Source organism: Canis lupus, chromosome 22 (assembly GCF_011100685.1).
Source record: "Canis lupus familiaris isolate Mischka breed German Shepherd chromosome 22, alternate assembly UU_Cfam_GSD_1.0, whole genome shotgun sequence".
In the NCBI taxonomy this organism is placed as follows: domain Eukaryota; kingdom Metazoa; phylum Chordata; class Mammalia; order Carnivora; family Canidae; genus Canis; species Canis lupus.
Window position 1 is genome coordinate 16,418,789 of NC_049243.1, and position 21,532 is coordinate 16,440,320.

The 21,532-nt window shown below is 35.9% G+C and overlaps 1 protein-coding gene across 1 annotated transcript in view; it reads left to right on the forward strand.

Annotated features, from left to right (window-relative positions):
- LOC119877415 (tudor domain-containing protein 3-like) overlaps positions 1-21,532 on the forward strand; it is an 87,634-nt gene that overhangs the window by 27,488 nt on the left and 38,614 nt on the right. The window contains exon 7 of the mRNA XM_038570171.1: positions 18,987-19,831. Coding sequence (XP_038426099.1) covers positions 18,987-19,831 — 845 coding nt within the window. The remainder of the gene's footprint in view (positions 1-18,986; positions 19,832-21,532) is intronic.

Consider the following 21,532-nt stretch of genomic DNA (forward strand, 5'->3'; position numbering starts at 1 on the left):
TATTTTTGTTTCAACTTCCTTTATACTCTCCCAATCAGAACTTATGTGATTTTCTTTTATCTTTCTGTCTCTGTACATTTGCTTTTGACTCCTACACTGTCTCCTAAATCATAATGAGATTGAGACTGAGAATAGCAATTTTATGGTGACCCATGTACCTTATAATGCTTCAGTTCTTACAGAACATATTCTATACGAAATAATAGCATTCCATTTGGAAAAAGGTATCAAAGTTAAGATACATGACATAAATACTACACTTAAAACTAACTCAGTGTTAGAGAGATATGCTTCTGAGGAGACAGAAATTCATGAGCACATTGGCCATACAGGGCGTTGTTTTAGTAAATGTGTTTTACTTATGTCACTTATTAATATGATACAGAATCTGCTAGCATGTGAGAAAAATATGGATACTGTAATATATATATATATATATATAATATTCTAGATCCTTGGTTTTTACAGGGCATATAATCTGTGACCTTTATAAATTCCTAAATTCAAGAAATTAGATATTTCTAACATTTGTACAGTACAGCCTCTTAAATCGATCTCAAATCTCGTTTCTGCAATCATCCTAACACCAGAGATTACCCCTCCAACTTATAGTTTTCTTCTTTCTTTCTTTCTTTCTTTCTCTTTCTTTCTTCTTCTTTCTTCTTTCTTTCTTTCTTCTTTCCTTCCTTCCTTCCTTCCTTCTTTCTTTTTTTTTTTTTTTTTTTTTAAGAGAAAGAGCATAAGCAGGAGAAGAGTGGCAGAGAAAGAGGGAGAATCTTAGGCAGGCTTCATGCCCAGTGCAGAGCCCAGTGCAGGGCTCTGTCTCACGACCCTGATATCGTGACCTGAGTGGAAATCAAGAGTCAGATACTTAATGGACTGAGTGCCCCAGGAGCCCCATATATTGTTTTCTGTCATACTTAGTGTCCACTATTTTCAGAGAAGCAAAATTTTCCTTCTTTCCTAGAAGTACTGGGAGGGAAGGCCAGCTGAAAACGATGGGAGATGAGCAGAATGCTTCGTAGAGGAGGGGTGGCACTTTAGACAAGTCCATGGAGCAACGTTACATTAAGACAGTCCAAGTAGGGGGAGCTCTGGGTGTCCAGGCTTGGAGGCAGCACACCACCAGTTCCCTGTCTTTGAGACAGTGTGAGAGAGGTGGGAGAGAGAGGACCAGGATAGAAGTGGGAAGCTGGGGACAGATAAAGAGGATTGTGTACTAAGGAATTTTTATTTCGCTAAGTGGCATTGCAAAGCCATTGAAAGGGTTCTTGGCACAAGACCAATGAAGTTTCTTTGGTGCTTTTAGGAAAAACATTTTTTTTTTTCTCTGTCTACAAAGTGGAAAATGGGATTGAGACTGAAGCGAGACTTCTTCTATGGGTTACAAGGAATTCTTCATTCTATAATGGATTTTATGTAGTATTTATTTGTAACGGGTCTATGGTTAGTGGTAGGGAGACATGATATAATAAAAGAGCTGTTTCTAAACATTTGGAGAAATACAGGGATCTTGTAGCTCTTGCCCCAAAGAAACTTACTGTCTAGTTTGTGAGGTAGAAGAAACTACAAATTAAATGGACATTGAAATACTTACTAAAAAGGATTTTATCATACACTTTAGTGTAAACAACACTGAAAAAAAATATAAAGGCTTAGCAGAAGCAGTTTTGAAACACAGCAATCAGACATGATCTATATTTCTACAGGCATACCGTGGAGACATTGCAGGTTCAGTTCAGACTGCCACAGTAAAGCTTATAGTGTTAGTAAAGTGAATAGCACAGTAAAGTGGGTCAAATAAATTTTTTGGCTTTTCAATGCATACGAAAGTTATGTTACACCATACTGTAGACTATTAAATGTACAATTGCATTATGTCTAAAACACAATGTATATATCTTGATTTAAAAATACTTTATTGCTGGGCAACCTGGGTGGCTCAGCGGGATAGCGCCTGCCTTCAGCCCAGGGCGTGATCCTGGAGTCCCCGGATCAAGTCCCGCGTCGGGCTCCCTGCATGGAGCCTGCTTCTCCTTCTGCCTGTGTCTCTGCCTCTCTCTCTCTCTCTCTGTGTCTTTCATGAATAAATAAATAAATCTTTAAAAAAAAAACTTTATTGCTAAAAAACGTTGTCATCTGAGCCTTTGGAAATTCATAATCGCTGATTATAGATCACCATAACAAATATAAAATGGTGAATAAATTTGAAATATTGTAAGAATTACCAAAATGTGGCATAGAGACATGAAGTGAGCAAATGCTATTGGAAAGATGGTGCTAGTAGACTTGCTGGACAAAGGGTTGCCGCAAACCTTCAGTTTGTAAAAAAAATATAATATCTATGAAGTACAATAAAATAATGTGTGCCAGTAATCTGTAATAGTATTTCATCCTTTACTTCGAAGTTTTATTGCCAAAATAAAACCAACTAGTTATTTTGAATGGCTAGGAAATACTTGAATCAGGCAGACTTGAAAATACTATTTGGGCTAATATTTCATTGTTTTTAAATGTGTGACCAAAAGCTGATTCTGTCAGGAGCAGTTCTTCAGGCCCTAAACTTTTTCTTTGCTGATGTTGACATCACTCGTAAGAGATTCATTTTAACACACATAACCACAAACAGCTGAACAATAAATTGATAGGTGTATATATTGAAGATTACTGTGGTTGTAGATGTTCCTTATATTGTCCTGGCTCTGCCTTCATGTAATCAGTCCTATTCAGTGAAGGTGACAGGATAGGTGTGAATGCTCACCTGTGGTGGCCCCTCACTGTTATTCTTTCTCTTGTTAACCCACTCAGTGCTGCTGCAGTTTTCTTAGGGGAGCTGGGGTTCACAGGAAAGTGAATGGATGAGGCAGACCCGAATTGTTTTTTGCTCATTTTATGATTTTATGTTTCTTCCTAAATTGGAAATAAAGCCTAAAATAACTTTTTACTTTCATAAAATTGGTCTTCTCTCAGAATTTAGTCATTGTTCTATAAATCTTGAGTTCTAAAAGTAAGTCTTCATTGATGGGAGAAACTGTTGGCCATTTTTCTGAGGAAAATTAAGGAGACTTTTCAGGATGGAGTCTCCATAATATTTAATAGTTAAATGCTTCATGGACAGCTAATGGAAAAAGTTAGGATCTTAATCATTTTAATGTTCATAACATTGGTGTCATTATGTGGGTCTGTTACAGTCCCAGATTGATTATAAAGAAATCATCATGATACATATATTTGGAGTTTTTAAATTTTTGTTTCTAGGTTAGTTGAATAACCAGATCTTTCTTGCTTCTATGTTTTGTTTTATATGAGCTGTCTCGGAATTTTCTTTAATTTAGCACCTTAGAAATCATCTTTTAGGTGAGTAAATGTAGGCCTGGATAGACTTGTTATTATCATAACAGATTCTGTGTAATGTGTCAGGCTTCTTGGGGAAGAAAAATGTGTCCTTAAGAATATACTTTTGACATATTTTAAGGCAGGTTAGTAACACATTTACTTTCACATTATATCATATAATTTTCTCTAAAAGTGTCCTATCATTTCTTTATTCTAATTTTTTTAAAACTTCTTTCAGAGGTCATTGATCATCACATGTCTTTTCTTAAAGATTTTCTCTTAACATTACCTTTTTGTTGTATCTTTAAATTGGAATCAAACATAATTCTAGTTGACATTTTTATCAGTATTCTGAAAAAAATGAGGTTGGATTATATTATGCTCTGACAGTAATCACTAATTAAAGTGTTTCTATGTGATATGTAATGACTTGATGTCAACTTGGGAAGACTTAATTGATCAGCTTCTGATAGGGGTGTGTTTCAAAACGCTTTTGTATATAGATTTTTCTTTTTGAATTTGGTTTTACAGACTAGCTATTATAATTGGTGGTTAGATTATCAAGCCAACTTTCAAAAATACCATTTTTGTTCCATCATATACTTTATCAATATATCACCTCAGTGATTCATAACTATCATTAAAACAATAGTATTTTAAATTTCAACTTGAGACAGAAAGAGTAGATTTGATTCTTTCTGTTATTATGGAAGATAGCTAGGTTGGACAGAGATGGGGTTAGGAATGCCTTGAGACAGTAACTTTACTGTTTAACTTTCTATATCTAAATAAGAACAGGATAACCTTAATTTGTTCTGAGTAAGGAACAAAGAGCATGAGAATATTGGACAGAGTAACTCTTATATTTATATTTATCTAACAGTCCCTTTTTTGTGTAGTTTATTCTGTAAATTATATGTTACCAGTTTTATTTGTTTCTTCATAGTTTGCCTCAGAATTTTAGAAAGCAGAATAAAGAATATAACCTAGTAAAAAAAAAAAGAATATACCTAGTTATATGTAAACACTTAGAAAAATATGAAATCAAATAGAGACATTTTTATGAAAAGGATATTAAATTAAGTAAATATAGGAGCTAAGAATCATCCAACATTTATAACTGTTGGACATGGTCATAGGTGATCAAGCTTCCTCTTTCCAGGATCTAATCTTATCTTCTGCTTTCCGAAACTCTTTTGTTTCATGGTCATAGAGTTCTGTAATTCCTCAAGATGTGTGATTATCTGATTTTGCCTTTTTGGCTTGTTGGTGATAATTGAGAAGAGCACCTCTTACTCTAGTTGTTATTCTGTGTCCCTTCTACTTTCAAACTTTGCACAACTTGTTTTTACTTTTGCTTGTTAGGGTTATATGTAAGGCAGTGACTCGGTTCAGGCATATGCCTTTGGCTCAGGTCATGATCTCAGGGTCCTAGGATTCAAGCCCTGCAGAGGGCTCCTGCTCATGGGGATCCTCCCTCCCACTCATGCTCTTTACCATTCTCTCTCTTTCTCAAATAAATAAATAAATAATAATGGAAATCTTAAAAAACGAAGAAGAAGAAGAAGAAAGAAGAAGAGATAGAGCAAGAAGAAGGAGACGGAAAGAGAAGACAAGAAAGAGAAAGAAGAAGAAGAAGACAGGAAGAAGATGAGGAGGAAGGAGGCAGGAGAAGGAGGAGAGGAGGAAGGAAGGAAGAAGAGAAGAAGAAGAAGAAGAAGAAGAAAGAAGAAGAGAAAGAAGAAGAAAGAAGAAGAAAGAAGAAGAAGAAGAAAGAAAGAAGAAGAAGAAGAAGAAACAACAACAACAACAACAAGAAATCAACACCTCTTTTCATACCGTATTCTCTTAAAGTATCAGCGTCCTTAGGTGGTCCGTTTCAAGACAATAGGCTACAGTTTAAATGCACAGTAAGGAGTTCCAACTTCCTGTTAGGGGATGAGACGTTCACTGCCCTGCACTCTTTCTTTGTAAACAAGTTTTTGAGATTCTATCACTTTTATCACCCTATTATCTGGAACCAACTTCTAAATTAGTTTGCTTTAAGATGCAAGCCACAGAAGTGGAAATAAGCAAAAAGGGGTTTTTTTTTTTTTTTGGCTCAATAACTAGAAAATTTGTCTCTGCATCCTGCTATTTTTGTATGTTGACAGAGTGTTTCCATGTGGTAGCAATGACTGACCCAGGCAGCTCCAGGTGTAACGTAAAGCCAACATATAATGATGTATAAAGATATGCAGGTAAAAAGACTCAGCTTTGCAAGTAAATTTTGGGGGGGGCAAAGATAAATACCTTTCATCATGTAAATTATTGGTTAACCAAGCTCAAATGAGTTCTCCTAGGGATTTTGGCACTGCTGTTTGTGGAGTGGCTGGGACAGACCCAGAGAGACTTGGAGAAATGAGCACTGTAGCTATTGGTGTCAAATCTCCATTCATAATATGAGATAAAAGGTAATAAAAAATATTGTCAGAAACAAGGAAATGGTCCCCATATCTGGAAAGTCAGACCAAAAAAAAAGGTCTTCTATCCCTTAGGAAGCACAGGACATCTTAACTGATTTAATTAATTTCATCAAAGCATTCCTACCCCATCTCTGTATAACCAATCTTCCATAATAACAGAAAGAATCAAATTTTGAAAACTGAAGAAGAAGGGCCTGTAGGAAGGAAATGAGATATAATGATAATGGCTTAATTGGAAAGGCGGGAACCTAAGTAATGAAAAGAGAAAATGTATGTTTTAGCCCAGATGTTCTTGTGAAGAATTTCCTCAAGAAAAGATCACCCAAGTATAGATCTTCCTTGACTTAAGATAGGTTTACATCCTGGTAAACCCATTGTAAGTCAAAATGTATTTAATACACCTCACCTACCAAATTTCATAACTTAGCCTAGCCTAACTTAAATGTGCTAAGAACACTGACATTAGTTTACAGTTGGACAAAATTGTCTAATACAAAGCTTATTCTAAAACAAAGGGTTGAATATTTCATGCAATCTATAGAATACTGAAATAAAAATATGCCAGAGTGCTGCATATGTAATGTCCTTTTATGAATGTAAATTTAGTGGTGATTTGAACTTAATAATTTATATAGCATATCATATGTGGATTTAGGGATAACTTTAGGAAAAATTTTAAAGGAAATATATAGAAAGTTGGTTAAAATCAACTTACCATAAATTTGAAATGCACTTTTTAAAGCATATCTTAGAAGGGCATTTTAAGAATAGAAAACCAGAAATGATGTTAATAAATGTCTTGATCAGGTACCACAGAAAGTGTATTGTTTCCTGTTGTATAGATGTTAATTGATAAATCTAGGAAAAATTAAGTTCAAAATATAGGTAACAAAAGAAAAGGAAAATGGCCCATGATCTCATCACCATATTCTGTTTTTGTTTCTGTGTGAGATCATACTTACATAAAGCTGCTTTTTCTGTCCTAATAATAAAATACAACCATATTTCTGTGTGATTATATATTCCTGTCAGCGTAATTTTTTTAAGATTTTATTTATTTATTCATGAGAAACACAGAGAGAGAGAGAGAGAGGCAGAGACACAGGCAGAGGGAGAAGCAGGCTACATGCAAGGAGCCCAATGTGGGACTTGATCCTGGGTCTCCAGGATCACATCCTGGGCTGTAGGCGGTGCTAACCTAGGGATCCCCCGCCCACCCCGCCACTCCACCCCCGTCAGCATAATTTTTAATGGCTGCATAGTAATTGATTGTAGCTCCATTAATGTTGTTAGTTATGTAAAAGTTTCTAAACTTTGCTATAACAATAAACTTCCAAAAATATTTCAGTTGAATTATTTACATATCAATGGTTATTTTTTCAGGCAATTGTATGGAAATCAAATTATTTGGCATATATATTTTTAAGATTTGTTAACCAGGCTACAAAGTGTGATATATAATTAATTTGGGGGGGGGGGGGACTTAGATCTATAGAAGATAGATATAGCTTTTCTCAGGATCCTAGAACACAGGAGCCTCTTTTTCATTTTTGCCATTCTTCTGTTTCCTCCTCCTCAATTAATGGTCCATTCATGTAAGCATTTATTGACCATAAAAATAAAATAATAGGTGCCATTATTGAACATCTATTATATGGTAGGAACTGTTCTGGGTGCTTTGCATGCCATTTGTTTAATCATCTGCAAATGCAAAATATATATTACTTCCATTTGACAGATAAATAATAGATTTGAAGTGATAATACATGTTACCCATAAGAACTAAGGAACTGTAACATGGCCCACTGTCTGATTCCCAACTACGTTTCTAAGTGCCTATTGATTTGGGGGGCAGAAAGAGCAATCAAGAGTTTAATTTTAAGACATGTTAATTTTTAAAAATCAAGGAGAGACATCAAGCAGGCAGTTGAATTTAGAGATCAAGTAGAGGTAGAGGAGCCAGTAAAGGAAACTGACAAAGCAGCTGCCAAAGAAGCAGGAGGAGTAAGAGGGAAAGTGAGAGTGTCCACTGAGTTTACATAGCATCAACAGGGTACAGGTGAATGTTTAACAGCAGGCTCTGGGATGATTTTTGTGGTAGAATATCTCCACTGTGTCCAGTGTCACACCATCAGTAGTTTAACAACCAGCTTCCAGATTTTTCTAAAAATTTGATGTCAGCTCTAGAGCAGTGTTCAAGTTGGGTCCAGCACACCACTGATTGAAAAACATTGATGAAAATAGTGCCAGTGAAGTGGTGCGGTTAGAACACAAGGTGAAGGGCAGCCCAGGTGGCTCAGGGGTTTAGCACCTGCGTTCGGCTCCTTGCATGGAGCCTGCTTCTCCCTCTGCCTGTGTCTCTGCCTCTCTCTCTCTCATGAATAAATAAATAAAATCTTAAAAAAAAAAAAAAAAAGAATACAAGCTGAAGGATATCCAGCAGATAAATGTTATATTGGCATTAAAATGAGTATTTTAAAGAGATTGGTTAAAAAAAAAAAAAAAAAAGCATAATTAGTATAGCATGAAAAAGTTAAGCCATATGCTTAGGATGATGGGTGATGGGTGATCTCTCTTCCTGCCTCTCGCACTATATTTTTAAAAGGTTACGTTTTATTTTTATGATATATGGAAAGCATAATCATTTAAAAACTACTTGTGTTTATATGTACCTCCAAGGCATGAGACATAATCCTTGGTCTTATATTTTATAGTCCCAAGTCAGAATTCATTCATACAGAATAAATTTGTAGAGGAAATTATTTTTTTATTGAGGAAACAAGTATATAAATTATGAACTGATAGACAAATTTTCAGAGCCAAAGAGTTTTTGTTCTCATTACAGAATATACACTACATATTTTATACAAAAAGCCCAAATTTGTATCATGATTGTTTTGAGGTAAAAAAAAAAAAAAGGTATAAAATGGCTGAAATATAGACATAGAAATATTAGAAAGGGTTATGCTTTAGCTACGATATGAATTCATGTTCTAGTCAGTTGAGACCAGCTTTTTGTAACAAATACCTTCAATAATTTATTTTTGTTTTGTTTTACTTGTTGGAGAATTATTCTGCAGTAGTTTGAGCTATTCTTGAATCATTTTATATGTCAGTAGGTAACCTCTTGTACCATGGTACTGTGGCTTTTTAAAATAGTATTCTAGGGGCACCTGGGTGGCTCGGTGGTTGAGCGTCTGCCTTTGGCTCGGGTCATGATTCTGGGGTCCTGGGATCGAGTCCCATGTAGAGCTTCCTGCAGGGAGCCTGCTTCTCCCTCTGCTTATGTCTCTGCCTCTCTCTGTGTGTCTCTCATGAATAAATGAATAAAATATTTAAAAATAAATAAATAAATAATAATTAAATAAAAATAGTATTCTAGCCATCAACAGATATTATTTTGCTTTTTCTTCATAAAAATCCTCTTTACTTTCATTTTTTTTTGTTTTTGTCCCCGAAATTATAGTAGTTTTAATTTCACTCGCATATTTTGGCTTTAAGTTGTAAGAGTTCTCACTTTTGTTTTGCTATAGTTTTCTGTGTGATTTGCAAGAAATGTGTTACAAAGATAATGTGGAGTCTAAAATTATACTCATGATCCTGAAAAATATTAATCAGCTTGGAAGAAAAGATCAGTTTAGTTTAAATTTAGTTTCTTATGTTTGACTGAGCTTCCTATATGAGAGTTCTAGTTGTTTTGACACATCATCCTTTCAGTTTTTACAAGTTTGATAAGTGACATTTTAGTCGGTGTTTCCAGTGTATTTTCTGTAGTAAACATTGATATTTGAGTTAAAGCAAAAATAATATAAATTGGTTTTTTTAATTGTTATTTTGAATGGTTTCTGACTCGCCAGTTTAGCACCTCTTGTATAAACACTCAGCCTATTAACAAGGGAACATTACCTGATTTATGCAATTCCACCAATGCGCAGTTGTACTGAAGGCATTAAAGGCAGTGAGTAGTATGGGGATGATAGTAACACTGCAGTGCTACGTTGATTAAAAATTCTTGTGTTATTGTATGTCCAGGATATGCTAGGAAGATGAAATAATCCAGTTTGAGAAGAGTTTTATAAGAAACACAGGTGGGCAGCCCCAGTGGCTGAGCGGTTTAGCGACGCCTTCAGCCCAGGGCGTGATCCTGGAGACCCGGGATCGAGTCCCACGTCAGGCTCCCTGCACGGAGCCTGCTTCTCCCTCTGCCTGTGTCTCTGCCCCTCTCTCTTTCTAATAAATAAATAAAATCTTTTAAAAAAGTTTCCAAATGCTTGGAGATTTTCTAAAAAAAAAAAAAAAGGAAAGAAAAGAAAAGAAAGAAACACAGAGGTGTGACTGACAGTTTAGGTATTAGAGTTGGTTGAAAGGAAAGAAATAAGGAATGGGCCTGTATAGTTTAGGGTTTAATGCGTTAGGATTAAGAGCTCTGATGACTCAGGTAAGGATGGAGCAACGGCAGGAAACATGTCAGGCTCCACAAAGCAATGGCACTGTACCCCATTACCTCATCTTCTTTAATGCTTCTTCACTGGAGAAAAAGAACATTATACCCATAGAGGGGTATTTTTTCTTCTTGCACTTGTTAGAAAATACAGATTACAAGAGATTATACTACCGTGGTGGTATGAATAGACAGTAGTAATTACCAGGAAAAAAAACCTTTATTTTCTAAAATTGTTTTTTCTTTGTAAGAGCAATGCATATTCAGTCTGGGAAATAGTGAATGATTATTTATTCATTCCACAGTATTAACTTGAGGCTTACCATGTGGCAGGTACTATGTTAGAAAGGATATACTGGTAAAAGAACACCGTTTAGAGGTCTTAAAGTCTAGCATAGGAGAAAGATTGTGGCATTTCTCTGTTGTGCTGTTATTGTGTATATTGCTGTGCACAGAGCAAGGATGCTTGGCTCAGTATCTGGGTATAGAGAAGGACCTCCCAGAAAAAGTGAAATCCAAGCTGAGAAGTGAAGAGAGGCTAGAGGCAAGACAACTAGGACATGTTCTGGCACTGTGCAGGCAAGGATGCATGTGTGATCGTAATACACTGAAAATACTCAGAACAAGACTTTGCTCATCTACCAGGAGGCAAAACTCTGTTTTAGAGTGTCTGTTACTTACTGATAGAGAAAAGGCCAAATTGTGGCTACAAATACCCTCTGAAGAGAACAAAATTTGCGTTTAGTGTGTTTAGAGGTAGAAGAAAAATCAAATTAATCCAGTGGCATATTTTACATATGAAATTTGTGATGTATTCGTATTCCTGCAATTTGTTTAATAAAGAAGAAAAAGAAGGAAAATCAGCTAAGTTAAACATATGTATTCTCATTTAATGAATTGATTTGTACAGGCAATTATTTTTTTATCCTGGCAAAAATATTTTTGTGGTAATCCCAACCTGTGTTCCACAGGGAAATACTGAAAGTGACTCATGGTTATTAATGATTTAATGCTATTAGTACAATGGTATCTTTTGTTGAGGAGGTACAGCAGGGAAGTTAATAGTGATGTCTGGAAACTGACTGGATGGTTAATCCCAGCTCGGCCCTAGTTAGTTGTATCACCTTGGTTAAGCTTCTCCAACTTCCTTGGTTGTAAAATGGGAATGTTATAGCTGTACCCTGAGCTAAGTTGGTCTTTTAACTGTATGAGGAATTTTATGTACTCCCGAACGAATTTTTTTTTCTTTTGCATTTGTAAGGACTGGCTTGGACTTTTCATGCCTGTTAAGCATGACTGGAGAAGGGCCATCTTTGTAGCTGTATCACTGATGGGTGTTGTGTGCTTTTTCAGTGTTTGCATATTTGTTCATTTATAGCAGCAATGATTTTATGCTTCATGCCCCCGTTTTCTTCATGGACTTTTCTCTCTCTGTTTTTAAAGGGAGTTTGGGATACTAAAAGATTAATTCTGTGAACATTGAATATCATAAATAAGTTGATTTATGAGCTTAGCCTTAAGCTTAATGTGTGTCACAACTATGAAAGAGTATCATGAGAATAAAAAGAAACTATCTTTGAGTAACAAAAGAAAAATTTTGGGGATCCCTGGGTAGCTCAGTGGTTTAGCACCGCCTTCAGCCCGAAGGTGATCCTGGAGTCCGGGGATCGAGTCCCACATCGGGCTCCCTGCATGGAGCCTGCTTCTCCCTCTGCCTGTGTCTCTGCCTCTCTCTCTCTCTCTGTATCTCATGAATAAATAAAATAAAAATCTTTAAAAATAAATAAATAAATATTAAAAAAAGAAAAATGTCACATTATGGGTAGCCCAGGTGGCTCAGCGGTTTAGTGCCGCCTTCAGCCCAGGGTGTGATCCTGGAGACTCGGGATCGAGTCCCACATCAGGCTCCCTGCATGGAGCCTGTTTCTCCCTGCCTGTGTCTCTACCTCTCTCTCTCTGTGTCTCTCATGAAAAATAAATAAAATCTTAAAAAAAAATGTCACATCAGATTACTAATGTTCATTTTTGTGTCCTTTTATTCTGGGATTTGCTGTTCTTATTTAGCGTAATGGACACCAATTTTGGAGTATTGGTATTTTTAACTTTTCTCCCTTGCAACTAATAGTTATTGGTGATTATGTTTTTACCTGCAAGGATTCTTTTCAGGGACACATTATCTTTATGAAGCAAGTTTCCAGCCCAAGACTTTCGTGTGTGCTATACCTTCTTCTTGGACTACTCTTCCTTCATTGCATTGGTTCTCTTTAGGGCACAGCCAAAGCACACTTCTTCAGAGAATTTTTCCTCCTAAAATGGATACTCCCACTCCTCCCAGTTTTATATAAAAGTCTATCTATTTCCCTCTTAGTCATTATCATAATTTTAAACTGTGTTGTTAGTTTGTTTACTTAAGCAGAAGTCTGCTTCTTCCCATTATACCTAAAGCACCACAGGATAGAGAGATTATGAGTTTTACTGCTGCTTTGTATATAGTGACTAGATGTGTTGACACTTGTCCATAGTCCGTGCTCACTTAACTATAGTATAGAGTAACTGAATGAAGAAAATAGGTAGGTAGCATTATTCCAATTTTAAAAGGTCACACAGCTGCCACGTGGTAGAACTGGGATTTAAGTTTGATTGTCAGTCTAATTCCAAAGACCCTATATGGACCACGAGAAAAGCAATTTCACAACTATTTCTAATTGATTCTTCACCAGAATCTTGTAATAAGTCTAATTATCTGCACTTTCCAGATGAAGAAACTGGAGCTCTTTGTGGCTTTGTCAAAGACGCAGTATTCAGAAGTGGGAGAATGAATGTATTTGGCCTGAGCTCAGTGTTTCTATGTTGTGCAATGTTTCTTTGTAACCTCTTGAATTCATTCTAACTCTGTCCCAGTATGCTTTGATGCAAGCCTTTCTAAGAGAAAGTAAGACAGAAAATGGATTTTCTATTTCAGTGTTGCTCCCTTAGCAGAGCCCAGGTGACAGTGTTCTACAGGTAATGATTTTGAACTTAGAAGCTTGTTCCATTCCCATTGTTTTTAGTAACTATATCTTTCTTTTAGCAAATACTTACTGAATACCATCTGTTTGCTGTTTTATAGGTAGGCACTGGAAAAAACAATGCTGAGTAAGACTTACACTTCACCCTCAATTTGGTTAATATAATATTATGTATTATATATATGGTTAATATATAATAATATTTAAAGTATCCTCCTTTAAAAAATAAAGAGCATGCAGTATCAAAATGATAGTGAAGTTTTTACTAAAACATTCTTCTCTATTTTCAACAACAACAATAAAAATAAATGCAAACAAAAAAATAAATAAAGCAAGGGAATGATCCTAACTAAAGTTAGGGGTTGGTGGTAGGGGAGATGTGTAAATAGGGAAGCAATTTATCATCCAGTATTGTTTAAATTTGTTTGCGTAATTATAATGCTAGTAATAATAATAACTGTGACATCCCACATTTACTGCATGCTTATTAAAGCCAGATATTGTTCTAAGTACTTTGCATGTATTAACCTAGTTAATCCTCTGAGGTAGACTCCATTGTTATCCCTATCTTAAAGATGAGGCTCAGAAAAGTTTTATCTTGTGTAAGATTACAAACCTATTAAGTGGCAGAGCTGTGGTATAACCTATGCAGTCCTTCTCCAGAGGTTGTACCCTACACACTGCTATCTCTGATTCCAAATACCTGTCCAACTGTTAATAAGGGTTTTAGTTTTTTTCTGCATTAACAGATAAAGACTTAATTTTAGGTCAGGATTCTGGTAGTATCCAAATTTCCCTGGTATCCAATTTTTTCAGCCCATCAGGGATTGGGAAAAAGCCTTTGTGATTTCTGCATTTCACCAGAAATGAACAGATGTAGGCGATAAAATTATAGCTAAATGTTCTTAGTTGCATTGTTTTGTTTCTCTGGGTAGGCAAGTTGGCATAGTGGAAAATAGTGGCTTCAGTTAGATTTGAGTTTAAATTCTGGCATCAACATTCTGTAGCTTCTAGCCTTCTTTATTTCTTTATTTGTAAAATAAAGATAATATTGTCCTTCAAGATGATTGTGAGAATTACATGAAATAATGTAGGCAAAAGATCTTCAGAGTAGAGTTAAGCACATAGTAAAGTCTTAATAAATATTAAGTCACTTCTTCTGGTAGATATCTCAGAATAAATTGAAGAATCGCCTTGGGAAGCAAAATGTACCTGATTTTCTACTATAAAATTCAGGTACATCTACAACTGGAAAATGAATATTCAGTGAAGAAGTATTAATATTTTAAGATGCCTGATTAATTCAGCACATTCCTATATACAAACCCAAATAATTTGTGGTAATTAATAAATTCATTTTTAATGACCCTTGCATTTCAAATCATGAGAATATAAAACATAATCAATTATCTTATAAACATACATTTGAAACTCATAAGTCAGAACTCATACAGCAATCTTTTATTAGTTTTCATATGAGCTTTTATCACTTTGATCTTTTAGAGGTACCTGGCTGATTCAGTTAGTGGAGCATGCAACTCCCAAACTCAGGGTTGTGAGTTCAAGCCTCACACTGGGTGTGGAGACTTCTTGGGGAATCACTTTGTTCTTCTAGAGGTTTTCACAGTTTATCCAGTTTTTGATGAATTTTTCCATGATTTTTTGCTAATCTTGCCCCTTTTTTCTCCTATTTAATATTAAATGTTACCGATTTCTATATACATTTTTGTTTCATGTTTCTTCGGGTCATTAAAAACAATTTTATTTTACTGCCTGTATAGAAAAATATCTCAGTATATTTATTACTAGAGTGATTGTAGCCTGCCTGTGGTGTTGAGTAGTATTTTGGGTGATTTGAAATCATCATGCCTTCTGAAGAAGTGTGGCAGAGAGCAACTAGATTCTGAGTGGAGAACTGAGGAGCTTTCCATTTGATTTTGGTGCTATTTCTTTCTTTATTTTATTTTTTATTTTTTTAATTTATTTTTTTATTGGAGTTTGATTTGCTAACATATAGCATAACACCCAGTGCTCATCCCACCAAGTGCCCCCCTCAGTGCCCATCACCCAGTCACCCCAACCCCCCACCCACCTCCCTTTCCACTACCCTTGTTCATTTCCCAGAGTTGGGTGTCTCTCATGTTTTGTCACCCTCACTGATATTTTCACTCATTTTCTCTCCTTTCCCTTTATTCCCTTTCACTAATTTTTATATTCCCCAAATGAATGAGACCATATAATGTTTGTCCTTTTCCGATTGACTTGTTTCATTCAGCATAATACCCTCCAGGTCCATCCACGTCGAAGCAAAAGGTGGGTATTTGTCGTTTCTAATGGCTGAGGAATATTCCATTGTATACATAGACCACATCTTCTTTATCCATTCATCTTTCAATGGACACCGAGGCTCCTTCCACAGTTTGGCAATTGTGGCCATTGCTGCTAGAAACATCAGGGTGCAGGTGTCCTGGCGTTTCATTGCATCTGTATCTTTGGGGGTAAATCCCCAGCAGTGCAATTGCTGGGTCGTAGGGCAGGTCTATTTTTAACTCTTTGAGGAACCTCCACACAGTTTTCCAGAGTGGCTGCACCAGTTCACATTCTCACCAACAGTGTAAGAGGGTTCCCTTTTCTCCGCATCCTCTCCAACATTTGTGGTTTCCTGCCTTGTTAATTTTCCCCATTCTCACTGGGGTGAGGTGGTATCTCATGGTGGTTTTGATTTGTATTTCCCTGATGGCAAGTGATGCGGAGCATTTTCTCATGTGCATGTTGGCCATGTCTATGTCTTCCTCTGTGAGATTTCTGTTCATGTCTTTTGCCCATTTCATGATTGGATTGTTTGTTTCTTTGCTGTTGAGTTTAATAAGTTCTTTATAGATCTAGGAAACTAGCCCTTTATCTGATATGTCATTTGCAAATATCTTCTTCCATTCTGTAGGTTGTCTTTTAGTTTTGTTGACGGTATCTTTTGCTGTGCAGAAGCTTTTTATCTTGATGAAGTCCCAATAATTCATTTTTGCTTTTGTTTCTTTTGCCTTCATGGATGTATCTTGCAAGAAGTTGCTGTGGCTATTTCTTTGTTTAAAATCACATTTTCCACAATTTAGTAATTGAGCATCTTCTGGTATTTATTTAATAGGTTAGCTCACTTTCAAAATTCTTACTATTGTATCTGACTTCATTACATAACCTAAGAAAAGATATTGGATTTAAGGACATTTCAGGAATGATGCAACATTTAATGACCTTCCTTTTTTCTTGGCTTACTGTTATTTTATTTTAGGAAAAAAATGGATGTATATGAAAACTATGTTCTTTTAAAATCACAGTTGTAGGGACTGAGTGGCTCAGTGGTTGGGCATCTGCCTTTGGCTCAGGATGTGATCCCGGGGTCGAGTCTCACATCTGGCTCCCTGCATGGAGTCTGCTTCTCTCTCTGCCTGTGTCTCTGCCTCTCTCTCTCTCTGTGTGTCTCTCATGAATAAATAAATAAAATCTTTTTTTAAAAAATCACAGTTGTATTTTCTCCTTACTTAGTTTATTTCTAAACTTATTTTTAAAAGTAGTTTTCTTTATGGATTCTTCTCTCACTGTACTATCTCAGCATAATAATAGAGATAAAGTATATTCATTATTAGTAAGTTATTTGTTTTACTCTGTAATCTAATGTACATCATCAAATAAGTATGGAAATCTTTTCCTTTTTTTTTTCTTTTAGAAGAATTAAAATCAAATTCTCTCACACCTACATTCTGTATACATGATTATCCAGATCCCTATCCATAGTCCAGGATACTTAGTTACTCTCATGATGACCTAAGTTACTTGTACTTCCTGACCATCAGAGGTATTGGTGGCTCTAACTAGAATACCTTTAAAATTTCATTCCTAAACGTAGCAAATCTAAAATGCTCACTTCTCAAATATCTATTCAAACCTATTGACAGCAAATAAAATGTCTTCATATTTAACTGATTTTGGAAGCTGAAAATCTTCTTTAACTCACAAGGGACCTATTTCTATCCCATAAATCTCATAACATCTTTATCTTGAGACTGCCCTGCAGACTATTGGTAATGTATATAAAGTGCTAGTATGTGGGGCCTAGTACACAACAGATAGTCAGCAAGAGGCAACTGCTGTTTTTATTCTGTGAGAATGACTGGAACAAATGCTAGTACATGCTTTCTGCTGAAAATGCTCATTTGTGTCCTCCTTATGTTCAGTCTTCCTGCTTCCCTAAATTATCACTCCTGGATAATAATGCCAGAGAAACTAAAGGTGACCATTTTTCTTCTCTCTAAAGAAAAATACAATATTGATTACAATTGTTAAAAATAAGATATTTGTGTTATAAAGCAAATCTTGGGAAAAGGTGATTTTTAAAGAAAATCTCTAAGTAGTCTTGGCCACTGTTTGAGATCTTACATATATGAAAAATATATATTCTTTGTCAAAATTAATGGGTGATTTGGCTGGGTATAGAATTGTACTTAGGACATAATTTTCCTTTAATTTCAAAGACACTTAAAGCCTCTAGATTGGCTTTAGCTTCCAGTGGTTCTGTTGAGAAGTTTCTTGCCATTTTGAGTCTTGGTCTTTAGACTGTGACTTATTTTGCCATTCAGGAACTTTTAAAGGTCTTCTCTTTATCCCTGTTGCTTGAGACATTTTACCTGGTACCCTTTGCCTCCAGTGGCTTTTGCAGATGTACGAAAACTGTTTTGGTCGTCCCAGTGATTAGGGAAGATGCTTTGGTATTTAGTGTCTGGATGACAGAAAGGTTAATTTTCTTGCAGTGCAAGAAACAGTCTCACCCAAAATGTCAGTAGTGCCACTGTTGAGAAATATTGTGACCCTTGTGTATGACAAGAGAAACAAGACATGTACACCAAAGACCAGTCAATATGTTTGGTGATAGGGTTATAGACATGCTACATAAAACAATGGAGGAAGAAAGTGTAAATGACAAGTTACAGATTGAAATAGAACAAAAATCCCTACATGAAATACAGCCATTAAGTTATCTATGAGTACATATTTACCTTTGTCACTGCTTTGGGTTTCCTAATTGGACATTATCTGCACTATTGTGCTTAATCATATTTTTGATACTTTTTTCTGTATTTCCAAGTGGTACCTCCTCTTAATTACTTTGATAAGTCAAAAGCAATTATTAATTCTCTTCTGTAGTAAAGTATCTATTTGTAATCTAAACACTTAGCAACTCCAGATCCAGGCAGGTTAGAGGAGTAACATTTTTGCAAAGGCTAGAACTTGACTGACATTGAAGGCATACATATTTAAATTGAAACAAGATTCCAGGAATTGTACTTAGCAGCTTCATAGCAGCGTCTTAGCAGTTTGCAATTCTGTTTCATTAATGTCTTGGGAAATGAATGACCAGAGTAGCGCATGTAGATAGCTATATTATAAGAATGCAAACATCCAAGGACAAAGACAAATTCCTTTTGGATCATCCCTCATTTTCTCATGGTTCATATCATTGCTTTACTTTACTAATGCGGCTGACCAGGAAAACTGGACATTAGAAACAACAGAACTCTAAGGAAGTAGAGGGGGATTAAGATAATGAGGTGGGAAGGTAGTGGAAAATGTTAAAATAAGTAATTTGATGATTTGTATTAATAATTTTTTAGATATCTTTAAATCACTAGATATTAATGCAGAGTCTTTGTTTTAATATGTATATAATACCCTTGTACTTTTCAGAACCTAAATCACAGCCACAGCAGCTTCATCAGGGACAACACAGATTGTCAAATACTGAGCAAAATGGAGTAAAAGATAACAATCAACCAAGACATCTTCCTCGAAATGATACCAGACAGCCAAGAAATGAGAAACCTCCTCGTTTTCAAAGAGACACCCAAAATTCAAAGTCAGTTTTAGAAGGCAGTGGATTACCTAGAAACAGAGGTTCCGAAAGACCCAGTACTTCTTCAGGGTCTGAAGCATGGGCTGAAGAGAGAATCAAGTGTGATAGACCCTACTCTAGATACGACAGAACTAAAGAGCCTTCATACCCTTTCAGTTCTCAGCACGACGGTGCTTTTAAAAAAAGGGATAACTCTATGCAAAGCAGATCAGGCAAAGGTCCATCCTATGCAGAGGCAAAGGAAAATCCACTTGCTCAAGAATCCACTGATTATAATAACCAGAAACGTGGGAAAAGAGAAAACCAAACAGCAAATCCTGATCATTTTTATGACAGGAAACCACGAACAAGTAACGAAACTTTCAGTGGTGTAAAAATTGAAAAACATTTTAATGTAAATACCGATTTCCAGAATCCTGTCCGAACTAATAGTTTCCTTGGTGTTCCAAATGGAGAGACAGACATGCCACTGAGGGGCAGGCGAGTGGGACCGATTAAGCCGGCAGGACCCATCACAGCTACACCTTATGATGATAAAGTATTTTACAACAGTGGGCCCAAAAGAAGATCTGGGCCCATTAAACCAGAAAAAGTACTAGAATCATCTATTCCTATGGAGTATGCAAAATTGTGGAAACCTGGAGATGAATGTTTTGCACTTTATTGGGAAGACAACAAGGTATGCATGCTGTCAAGCTATCATATACTAATATTACTGAATGTCGCATTCTAGCAAGGACATAGAAGGCCATTGCCTTGGGACTGGGACTTTGGTTCTATGGCCGTACATGTTTAAGGTCTTTGAGCAGGTTCATAGATATGTAATTTATAAAAGAGGAAAAGTAAAATATTTAATGTTTTATGGATGTTTAGGGAGAATCAGTCTCAAAATTTGGTTAGATAAGTTCTAATTTTAGATTGTATATCAGAACAGTATTTAAAAGTGATGAAGTGAAGTTGATCAGTTACTTCATTTATCATCAACTGTCAGTGTTTGCTTTTCTTTCTAGTAAAGTTATGCCGATTCACAAGGAAGAAAATGAGTGGAGTGGCACAGAGTTAAATTCTATGGATTTCATTTAAATTAAAGAAAATATACACAATTGGCCTACTTAAAAGAAATCAGAACAGAAAAGCTAATTATTTAGCTAACAATAAATGATAATAATTAAGACAGTAATTTAAGCATTCTTTAGTTCTGCATTATATGCTGTCTACAAAAGAAAGCAAGAAATCATGAGGAAAGGGGAAGGGAAAGACAGAAGATAAGGTCAAGAAGGAATACAGTGGATCAGAGGAGAAGACCCAACAGAGAATAAGAAGGGGAAGAGGAAAGAGGGAGCCTCAGAGAGAAGGAACTTTGCACATGTTTCCCCCTCTACCAGCTCTTCTCGTTCTTGGGGGCTTGGGGGCAAGTCAAAGAAGACTTCTTCAGGAAGTGATGTTGGGGCCACTTCCAGAACTTGCTACAGTTTGTCAGTATTTTTAGTGTTGGTTCTTGGCTTGATAGCTCCATCCTCTACCATAATTTTAAGTTTCTTAAAGGCAGGGTTATGTCTGTCTAGTTTTCCTCTGCAGCCCTACTGCCCTGCTTCTCCCACAGTGGAGGGATCTGTTAATTAGTTAATTCTGAAGGGGGTACTTACATTAGAAAAAAAGGAGAGTGGTAGGGCACTGGAGATATCAGCAAGATCATAATAAAAAAAAATTTAAAAAAGAGTAGTTCTAGTGTGAGAGACCTGGTTGGATGTGAGGGTCAAGTTAAAGAAAAAATATTGGAAATAAGTATTTCATAGGTAGAGTAGTTTCAGTTGATAAAATAAGGCTATGCTCAATGAGAGTTTGGCCAGAAGGAGTGATGAAGACAAAGTTAACTGTAGTTTTCAAGGAACTGAATTTCAGGCTAGGGAATGTGGTTGGATCTTTTAAAAGGATACGAGAGGGCCAGGGATCAGGAACCAGGCCCTCCTGTGTTCAGTGAATGATGAAGCATAAGCAGGGTGTTAGATGTTCCTTGATGATAGCAGCAAGGAGAGGGGTACTTGTGTCAAATGCTTCTGTGAAAGTTTGATTAAGCTGAGAATGGAAAAATGTTTTTTTTTTTTTTGTATTGAACAATGTCTGATTGTTGGTGATCTTGATGAACAGAGGAAGTAAAAGGATTTCCAAGTGCATTAACTTTTGAAAGGCTTAGTATTATGACTCATGCTTTCCATTGAAATCCCTCAAGGATCATGCCCTAGTAGTAAGTGCAAAACTAATACAAGCCATTACAAAGCCTACAACCAACCATTAACAGGCTCAAGGATATCTGTTTGTACTTCATCTGCCTGCCAAAAGAAAATATAATCTTCCTTTTGGAAAAAAATTTTTTTCTAAA